The 11,088-nt window shown below is 43.9% G+C and overlaps 1 protein-coding gene across 1 annotated transcript in view; it reads right to left on the reverse strand.

Annotated features, from left to right (window-relative positions):
- Positions 1–1,881: 1,881 nt before the first annotated feature.
- Positions 1,882–11,088, reverse strand: part of LOC311234560 (GDNF family receptor alpha-1-like) — a gene marked incomplete at its 5' end in the record, with an annotated part of 84,094 nt that continues 74,887 nt past the window's right edge. Inside the window, 2 exons of the mRNA XM_084321809.1 lie at positions 1,882–2,175; positions 10,313–10,360. Coding sequence (XP_084177935.1) covers positions 2,020–2,175; positions 10,313–10,360 — 204 coding nt within the window. The 3' untranslated portion in view covers positions 1,882–2,019. The remainder of the gene's footprint in view (positions 2,176–10,312; positions 10,361–11,088) is intronic.

Consider the following 11,088-nt stretch of genomic DNA (forward strand, 5'->3'; position numbering starts at 1 on the left):
CTCTCGAAACAGATTGAAACCGGATGCACGGTACGTGCACTCTTAACCCTTTCACTGCCACACTACAGACGGTTAACCCTTTCACTACCGCACTACAGACGGTCAACCGTGTTAGTGAAAGGGTTAACCCCCTGTAGTGCGGTAGTGAAAGGGGTAGTAACCCCTTGTCGTGTGGTAGTGAAAGGGTTAATAGGGGTCCTGTCATTTCTCAACACGTGCTGTGTGTCGACGTCGACAACATGTCTTCTTTTTAATAAGAGCGCGTGGGGACTGAACTCTCCAGGTGGTCCTTTAATAATAAGTAGACGTACAAAAAAAATGTGAACCATTTACATACAGAAGTCACCTGTTATTGTGTTTTAGCTGGACTCTGTTTGGAGAAAAGTAATTGCCTCGGTACGTCTCGCCCCGGCTTTGGCCCGCGGAGGCAATATAACGACACAACGCCGCGCTGACGGATGGGATGCTCTCAGCCGGGGAGCAGCGGGGCGTGCGAGAGCCCCCCGCCGGCGCCGGAGAGAAAAGAGTTGAATATATACAGTAACAACAATAAGCCCCGTCCCTCTGTTCATCTTATCGTCCTGCAGCACCCACAGGGCGACCCCCCCCCCCCACGAGCTCTCACAGAGCGCCACTGCTCCGATCTCCACTCGGGTGAAGCTGCACACGATCACTGTTCAGCGCCCCCCCCCCCCCCCACCACAGAGAAACATCTTCTAAAACAAAAACAAAAAAAATCCAACAGACTTTTTTTGTTGAAACAATAACAAGTATATACAATCACTGGTGTGAGTTTGAGCGGACTCGGCGCCAAGCACTGTAACGGTTACTGTACTCCTGTGTGACCTGTGTGAATGTCTTCCTGTCGTCGTACAGTAGGCTGTACATTATTCTTTTTGAAAAGGGAGGGAGGCGCGGCCCGGCTGGGTCCGTCGTGTGAATCGAATCGGTCGTTGTTGTGTGAAAATTATCACGTCTTCTTGGTGTTTCGCGGCTCCTCGTCTGTGTGCTTCTGCGTGCGTTCGGAGCCGTCTCTCTCCGTTAACCCTTTCACCACCGCACTACCAAAGGGTTAACCCTTTCACTGCAACAATACAGAAGGTTAACCCTTTCACTACCACACGACAGAAGGTTAAAAAAAAAAGGGGCTAAAATGGCCAAAGGGACTAGTAGGGACGGGCGTTTTTGAAAAACCCACGTTAATTTTGAAGCCTGAAACCTTTTTGAAAGAACTTCTGTAGTGATGGTCTTCCTTTAGACTGGGATTATTTCAACCTATTCAAAGCATCAAGCGTGGAATCACGGGTGACAACCATTACCAACACGCACGCGTGCACACACACACACACACACACACACACACACACACACACACACACACACACACACACGGATCACAGATGAGACTAGAGTAACACTTAAACAGCTGGTTAAATGCTACTGTTACTGAAGTGACAGTTTAGCTTCACAGGCCCCACCTGGGCTCGATACACAAGCACACTTGATTAAAGAGTGAATGACGGCTATCACGTTGTTGCTAATTTTACATCAACACATTTTTTTATTACCAAAAAGTCTCCCAGTGTGTTGGAATGTAGTCCTATTGTCACGTCCTCGTCACCCAATAAAACAACACAGAAGCTGCTTGTCCCTTTTTTTCCACAAGAACTGACCCAAAACGTACATGTAGCCAAACGTAGCTGACACCAAGATCACTGATTTAGCGCACAGCTTCAACGCAGAAAAAGCCTCCAAAAAACAAGATAAACAAAACACGAATCGAAAGAGAGAGAGAGATGGAGAGAAGAGAGAGAGAGAGAGAGAGAGAGAGAGAGAGAGAGAGAGAGAGAGAGAGAGAGAGAGAGAGAGAGAGAGGAGACAAGAGAGAGAGGGAGTCCAGAAGAAAATAAACATACAAGTATTGGTATTACTTGGAACAGAGAATTTTGTTTCTTGTTTTGCTTTTTATACAAATATGTCAGTCCATTTCTTGTTTTGCTTGCTGTGAAAGCGGCTATGCTACAAGATGGCTGCCGAGGAGCTCGCTGGCGGGGTGCAGTAGCACAGCCAGAGCAGCAGGGGCAGCAGAGGAACCAGGCCCGGTGGAGACCATCTGGAGACGGCCGAGTTTCTGGGGATGGCGTTGGACGTGCCAGGGCCGTCTATCTGTGGATCCTGAGAGAGAGAGAGAGAGAGAGAGAGAGAGAGAGAGAGAGAGAGAGAGAGAGAGAGAGAGAGAGAGAGAGAGAGAGAGAGAGAGAGAGAGAGAGAGAGAGAGAGAGAGAGAGAGAGAGAGAGAGAGAGAGAGAGAGAGAGAGAGAGAGAGAGAGAGAGAGAGAGTTTCTTCAATGAAATGCTCATCTATTTCATGTCCATTTTATTAAAGGGGAACTATTTTGCTATTTCTTTCACTATTTGGGCAAACATGTTTCGGCCTTCTTCAGGGCATACAAAAGTTAGTTACACTAACTTCCTCGAGTTGTTGATTGTGGGCGGTGGCTACAACCACAGAAGGCGCTGAGATACGCAGATCACTATTCTTACACGTCACAGATCCACCAGATTCAGAATGGCTTGGTTTAGTGGGGAGGATCTTGTCTCAGCTGAACTGGAGGAATGCGCCTGAATGAGAAGTTCACACCTAGTCAGTGTTGGTACAACCCCACATTGCTAGAAAACAATGCAAACTACTGGAAAATGCCATTTATAAGATAGGGGACCTTTAAAGGTGTATAAGTCTGTGTTAAAGGCCCAATCAGTGATCCAAATGTCAACAAATGGGAAGCCCCACCACCAAAAAATTTGAAGTAGGAATTGCGACATGTTTTCTGAGCTCCTGATACAAGGACTGACACTAGACAACATGTTTTCATTCTCTAATTGACTGACTGAGCTCTTGATTCAAGGACTGACACTAGACAACATGTTTTCATTCTCTAGTTGACTGACTGAGCTCCTGATACAAGGACTAACACTAGACAACATGCTGTCATTCTCTAGTTGACTGACTGAGCTCCTGATAACAAGGACTAACACTAGACAACATGCTGCCATTCTCTAGTTGACTGACTGAGCTCCTGATAACAAGGACTAACACTAGACAACATGCTGTCATTCTGTAGTTGACTGACTGAGCTCCTGATAACAAGGACTAACACTAGACAACATGCTGTCATTCTCTAGTTGACTGACTGAGCTCCTGATAACAAGGACTAACACTAGACAACATGTTTTAATTCTCTAGTCGACTCACGGACTGAGCTCTTGATTCAAGGACTGACACTAGACAACATGCTGTCATTCTGTAGTTGACTGACTGAGCCCTTGATTCAAGGACTGACACTAGACAACATGCTGTCATTCTGTAGTTGACTGACTGAGCCCTTGATTCAAGGACTGACACTAGACAACATGCTGTCATTCTCTACAAGGGCCAACACTAAACAGTAAATATGAGTTCATAATTGTTTTCGCTGTATTTCGTGGCTGTAATAGATTTGTTTACATTGGTAATGTTTCCACTGGAGTAACACAGATCTATATTCAGATTTACAATGGGTTGAGCAAGTACTGAGAAGCGTACATTCAAAAAAATCCAACTCTATGTGAAGTATAGCCCATCTTTATATGAGTAAAAAGAAAGAAAACATGGATTGCATCTTTAATGTTTTTGCATTCCCTTGACAGCATCTCCCCCTGCTTACCGCAACACATTCCAATTCAACGCAGACCGTTATTTGCAGGGAGCTGGAATATTTTATAGAATAATATCACCTTGAAAAGCCCCTCTGGTTAAATTAGAGACTCTGTGTGAATAGCAAATGTTTATTTTCCCCCTAACTAAAAGTCATAATGGTGTTCCACGTCCTAAACCCAATGAGTGACTGTACCTGTGTCAGGATCCTAGGCCCGGTCATGGTTGGACGGGTCAGGATGGTAACTTTGAGCAGTGCTCTCCACCTGACAGTGGGCAGTACCCTCCACCTAACTTTGGGCAATGCCCTACATCTGACATTGGCCCTCGGCCTGATATTGGCGCCCTACCACCCTCTAGTGGTCACAAACAATTGGTGCACGCTACAATGACAAATATCTTGACCACTGTATTAACAATAATTAATTGTGTAATCAATGTGGTGTCCTGGTGTGTGCTGTCATTGTCTTTCCCTTCCCTGGTGTGATGTCATACACTGTTTTGGGTTGTTAGGAGTTGCTTTTGTGTTTAGTTGTGTTTAGTTGTGCTTTGCTTATTGTCTAGGTGTTGTTTGTGATTCTGTGTTGGCCAGGTGTTCTTAATTGCTAATTAGTCGGGGTATTTAGGTGTCTGTCTGTCTCCCCTTCGTTGTGGCGACATTCCTCCAGTTACCCCCTGTTCCTCCACGTCGTGTCGCATCGTTCTCCCTCTAGTAAGTCTTAGTGTTTGTTGTTTTGTATTGTGAAGTTTGTTATTTAGTTTCTGTATTTTCCCTGTATTGCACTGGATTCTACAGTAAACACCCTTCTCCAAGCTTCACTCCTCGCCTCTGCCTCCTCCATTCTTTACCTTTCTGTATTATTGCATTCTACCTAACCCCATCGTGACATACCTGTAGAGTTTGTATGTGTGGACTGCATTTATTTTTTATATATATAAATGGACTGCATTTATATAGTGCTTTTATCCAAATGATCCAAACTCATGCCTCACGTTCACCCATTCACTCACACATTCACACACTGACAGCGGAGGCAAATTAAGATGTCTTGCTCAAGGACACCTGGACGAACCAGGCCGCTCTCCCTCCTGAGCCACTGTCGAGTGTGAGGGTTAAATACTTATTTAACCAACACACAGAGCTCACATCCTATCTGGCAGCTAAAGTGTGAGTAATATTGCAATCAATCAATCAATCAATCAATCAATCAATCAATCAATCAATCAATCAATCAATCAATCAATTATCAATCAATCAATCAATCAATTGTTTGGTTACAGTATATGAACCACAGCTTCTGACCTTAATAATTCGGGCTCGGGGGAATAGGTTCATGCTGCATCAGCAGCCTCAAATGAAGAGTTTGTCAGAGGAAGGACGACCAATCACAGTCATCACATCATAGCGTAGCTCCGCCCCCCGACTTCTCTGCTGACATCTCGCCTCAACAACCAGAACCCTGTAGATTCTTCCTGAGCAACGTGAGAAGGATCCCGGCCCTTCCTGACAAAAGAAGCCACCCAACTCCTCCTGCAATCAACAGTCAGGTCTCGCCTGGACTACTGCAGCGCCACTGCTAATAGCTGGTCTGCAGACTACCGCCACCAAGCCACCTCAACTCATACAGAACGCAGCGGCCCGCCTGAAAACCAGTCTACTAAAGTCAGCCCACATTACCCCACTTCTTAGAGAGCTGTACTGGCTTCCTATTGCCATGCGAATCTGCTTCAATGTGCTTGACCTGGCATACCTTGAAGAGGAATGGCTCCCTCCTACCTCCTCAATGGATTCTAACTACACTCCCTCAAGACCCCTACGCTCTGCATCTTCTAACTACACACCCTCAAGACCCCTACGCTCTACATCTTCTAACTATACACCCTCAAGACCCCTACGCTCTGCATCTTCTAACTACACACCCTCAAGACCCATACGCTCTGCATCTTCTAACTACACCCTCAAGACCCCTACGCTCTCCATCTTCTAACTACACACCCTCAAGACCCCTACGCTCTGCATCTTCTAACTACACACCCTCAAGACCCCTACGCTCTGCATGTTCTAACTACACACCCTCAAGACCCCTACGCTCTGCATCTTCTAACTACACACCCTCAAGACCCCTACGCTCTGCATCTTCTAACTACACACCCTCAAGACCCCTACGCTCTGCATCTTCTAACTACACACCCTCAAGACCCCTACGCTCTACATCTTCTAACTACACACCCTCAAGACCCCTACACTCTGCATCTTCTAACCACACACCCTCAAGACCCCTACGCTCTACATGTTCTAACTACACACCCTCAAGACCCCTACGCTCTGCATCTTCTAACTACACACCCTCAAGACCCCTACGCTCTGCATCTTCTAACTACACACCCTCAAGACCCCTACACTCTGCATCTTCTAACTACACACCCTCAAGACCCCTACGCTCTGCATCTTCTAACCACACACCCTCAAGACCCCTACGCTCTACATGTTCTAACTACACACCCTCAAGACCCCTACGCTCTGTATCTTCTAACTACACACCCTCAAGACCTGTACGCTCTACATCTTCTAACTACACACCCTCAAGACCCGTACGCTCTACATCTTCTAACTACACCTCTCAAGACCCCTACGCTCTACATCTTCTAACTACACACCCTCAAGACCCCTACGCTCTGCATGTTCTAACTACACACCCTCAAGACCCGTACGCTCTACATCTTCTAACTACACACCCTCAAGACCCCTACGCTCTACATCTTCTAACTATACACCCTCAAGACCCCTACGCTCTGCATCTTCTAACCACACACCCTCAAGACCCATACTCTCTGCATCTTCTGTGTGTGTGTGTGTGTGTGTGTGTGTGTGTGTGTGTGTGTGTGTGTGTGTGTGTGTGTGTGTGTGTGTGTGTGTGTGTGTGTGTGTGTGTGTGTGTGTGTGTGTGTGTGTGTGTGTGTGTACATGCAACAGTGGATTGGGAGGTAGAGCAGTCGTCTGCTAATCTGGAGGTTCCCGGTTCGATTCCCGCTCCTCCCGGGCGGGCAGCATGTCGAGGTGTCCTTGAGCAAGACACTCACTAATAAAGCAGTGGGCCGCTGGCGGGTCATCTCCTCTGTCCCTGGCTCAGTAAATGTCAGTCCAGCTCAGGACTGCTGCCTTATAATTGCACAATGACATTTTACACTGAACTTTAAAAGCCACCCGATAAGCAAACTCATCTCATTTCAGCCTCAAAGAAGAACTACAAAGCCCAGGTGTCCCAACGGGGGGAAGGGCGAGGGGTTGTCACGGCGACGGCCATCAGAAAGATGTTTAGCGACCTTCGACATTTGGGTCAGGGGGATATCATACTCTATGAAATAATTACTTGCTTGCCACTTACATATTCCACACATACTGTACAGCTGTGGGGCAAGATTGACTCAGCGGGCAGAGCGGTCGTCTGGTAATCAGAAGACTCCAATGAAGATAAGCAAGTCTATGTTAAGCACTGGTTTTAAATGATAAGTGTGTCTATGTTAAGCACTGGTTTTAAATGATAAGTGTGTCTATGTTAAGCACTGGTTTTAAATGATAATCATGTATATGTTAAGAACTGGATTTTACATGATAAGCATGTATATGTTAAGCACTGCATTTTAAATGATAAGTGTGTCTATGTTAAGCACTGGTTTTAAATGATAAGCATGTATATGTTAAGCACTGGATTTAAAATGATAACTGTGTCTATGTTAAGCACTGGATTTTACATTATAAATGTGTCTATGTTAAGCACTGGATTTTACATGATAAGCGTGTCTATGTTAAGCACTGGATTTTACATGATAAGCGTGTCTATGTTAAGCACTGCATGTTTATTATAAGTGTGTCTATGTTAAGCACTGCATGTTTATTATAAGTGTGTCTATGTTAAGCACTGGATTTTAAATGATAAGTGTGTCTATATTAAGCACTGCATTTTTATTATAAGTGTGTCTATGTTAAGCACTGGATTTTACATGCTAAGCGTGTCTATGTTAAGCACTGCATTTTAAATGATAAGTGTGTTTATGTTAAGCACTGGTTTTAAATGATAAGCATGTATATGTTAAGCACTGGATTTTACATGATAAGAGTGTCTATGTTAAGCACTGGATTTTACATGATAAGAGTGTCTATGTTAAGCACTGGATTTTAAATAAGCATGTATATGTTAAGCACTGTATTTTAAATGATAAGCGTGTCTATGTTAAGCACTGCATTTTAAATGATACGTGTGTCTATGTTAAGCACTGGATTTTACATGATAAGCGTGTCTATGTTAAGCACTGGATTTTAAATAAGCATGTATATGTTAAGCACTGGATTTTAAATAAGCATGTATATGTTAAGCACTGGATTTTACATGATAAGCGTGTCTATGTTAAGCACTAGTTTTAAATGATAAGCATGTATGTTAACACTTTGATTGCCTAAGGCTAAATTCATGATATACCATCCGTTGCCAGCTCTATTTAACATGGAGAAGTTCCCCTTCTTTGCAGGGCTATAACTTTTTAAATTCTATTTCTAGATTGCCATTATTAGGGCCCATTCAAGGTCCTATATGTATTGTTCATTGTGTAGCAACATTAAACTTTTTCATTCACATATTCATTGTAAAATATGGTCTAAAGTATAAGTATGTTTTCATCTCTTTCTGCAGCTTTCTCCAGAACGTGATGTATAGCCCCAAATGCATTATATTGATGATGAAATACAGTTTGGTAGGAATCTGTGCGAGATAAAAAAATTTCAATTGGACGTACTTCTAGAAGTTTCTACCTATGATCTGATGATGACCGGATGGGCGGGGGGTCGTTTATAATTCCGTGGGCAGCGTTATATCATTCATCTAGTGTGGGTGATATGATCATCAGAGCAGTTTATATCGAACACGTTCAAAAATAACGCTGAATCTTACCGTATCTTCCTTGCGCCGTTGGACGATGAGCGTGGAACTGAAATATTCCTATTATGGGATGTAGAAATACCCGGTCCATTTACAGGTTGTATAATAGTATATACGTCCAAATCATGTTGTTTATCGAGTTATTGGCAACGGATCGCTATGTATTGTGTCGAGATCGAGTCCCGGGACCTATAGCGAGTGCCCGGAAGTAATATGGGTGAGCAGCACTTCATCCACATAACTTCCTGTTTGGCGCTTCTGCCGATCGGCCACCAGATGGCGCTCTTGAACCGCTAGAGGATTGAGAGGAGCTCTGAACTGTGTGTGAAGGCTGCGGATGGAAAATATGATTCCGATCACAGATTTTTTAAATATTGATATTAAAGACGAGTTACGGCGTCTTCGGCAACTTGAGCATGGCGGGGAAGGACGCATAGACTCGTCCTTTGGCAACTAAAGTGTTAAGCACTGGATTTTAAATGATAAGCGTGTATATGTTAAGCACTTGATTTTAAATGATAAGCATGTATATGTTAAGCACTGGATTTTAAATGATAAGCGTGTATATGTTAAGCACTGGATTTTAAATGATAAGCGTGTATATGTTAAGCACTTGATTTTAAATGATAAGCGTGTCTATGTTAAGCACTGCATTTTAAATGATAAGCGTGTCTATGTTAAGCACTGCATTTTAAATGATAAGCGTGTCTATGTTAAGCACTTGATTTTAAATGATAAGCATGTATATGTTAAGCACTTGATTTTACATGATAAGCGTGTATATGTTAAGCGCTGACATTGTCCAACTAACACCTCTCAAGGCTAACCGGCCATGTCCGCTTCCATTCATTGTGCTAAGCTAGGCTAACGTGCACCCAGATAGCTTTCTACTGAACGCACAGAGAGGAAACTGGTCTCTATCTTCTTGTCTCTCTCTGGAGAAGACGGTGAGCTGATTTCCCAAAGTGTTGACGTGTTGTAGTCTCGACGACATTGAAAATGAGGGTGACCTCAATTGTAATCTCGAGAATAAATAAAGGTTGATGATGATGGTGTTCCTTTAACACTAGCACAGCCATGGAGAAAATTTCACTAATTCCCGCCAGGAACGGGTCAGACGACCCGACAGCTTGAGAAATGAGAAATATGAAATATGAGAAATGAGAAATATGAGAAAAATAAACAGTGTAAACTATATAATTACCTCTGAATATAAAAATATGAGGTTTACCACAATGAAATGTAGGTTTGAGTGACAATTTTTTTTTTTATAAAAATAAAATTATAATTATATATATATTTTTTTGATGGAGGAGCCACACATTGACGGGCAAAGAGCCACATGCGGCTCGCGAGCCACGGGTTGGCCACCCCTGCGCTAGACGCTCGCAAAGTGCTGTGACTTTCATCTGTTCCAACGGCCCATATGTGGAATAACGTTCTAATTACATTTTCCTGAAGTCATTTTGACATTTCATAAACCGTGCCAGATAAAACGGGTACTTTTAGGAAAAGTCATTGAGTGACAGAGCTGGAGCTCGACCGAGTGACGAGGACACATTTATTGAAAATGCCTAGCGGTCATTTGACCCCTTGTCAGCTGTGCTAGTGTTAAGTATCAATAATGATTTCTGAACATTAATGTCCATTATGTACATAAACCCAATGTATAACATGCACTTACCACACAGAAGACGCCATCGACAGTGGAGTTGGACTTCAGTTTCTGAGCCTGTACAAGGACGATATGAAGATACATGGTCAATATGCAGCACAAGCTAAAACAGATAAAGGAAAAATCTATTTCCATATGGTATTATCACCATGATATTGGGCAGATCAGTCAATATTTGTGAACATGAACAAATCTCTTAGAAAGACACGAATCAAGACCGATGTGTAATGTCAGTACAATTAATAAATAAAAACAATTCCTTGAGCTGCTCCGTTACCAATGAATTGTAGGCTTTTAGAGAGAGTCCATGCTTTCACGCACGCACGCACACACACACACACACACACACACACACACACACACACACACACACACACGCGCACGCACGCACGCACGCACGCACGCACGCACACACACACACACACACACACACACACACACACACACGCACGCACACACACACACACGCTGTTCCAATGTAAATGTGCCTTCCTCTGTGCACTTTTGCCCGCTCTGAAGTCGGACTCGGTGTGCCCGGCCAAGCGCGCGATCTCGCACGAAACCCGCGAGTGCATGTGTGGCGACTGGTGTGTTTGCGCTGTGAGAAGCGCTGAGACAAAGGGTCCCTGGCGACTGGAAATGTTGACGCTATTTTTTTTTATAGCGCGTGAGTTCTACTATATCTACTGCCAAAAGTTCACATGTAATGGACTGTACTCATGAGGCTTTGTAGATCAACACTGGGCCATGGTACAATCCTGAACCACAACAACAACAACGTGCAA

This window comes from Notolepis coatsorum, assembly GCF_963971535.1.
Source record: "Notolepis coatsorum genome assembly, chromosome: 9".
NCBI lineage: Eukaryota > Metazoa > Chordata > Actinopteri > Aulopiformes > Paralepididae > Notolepis > Notolepis coatsorum.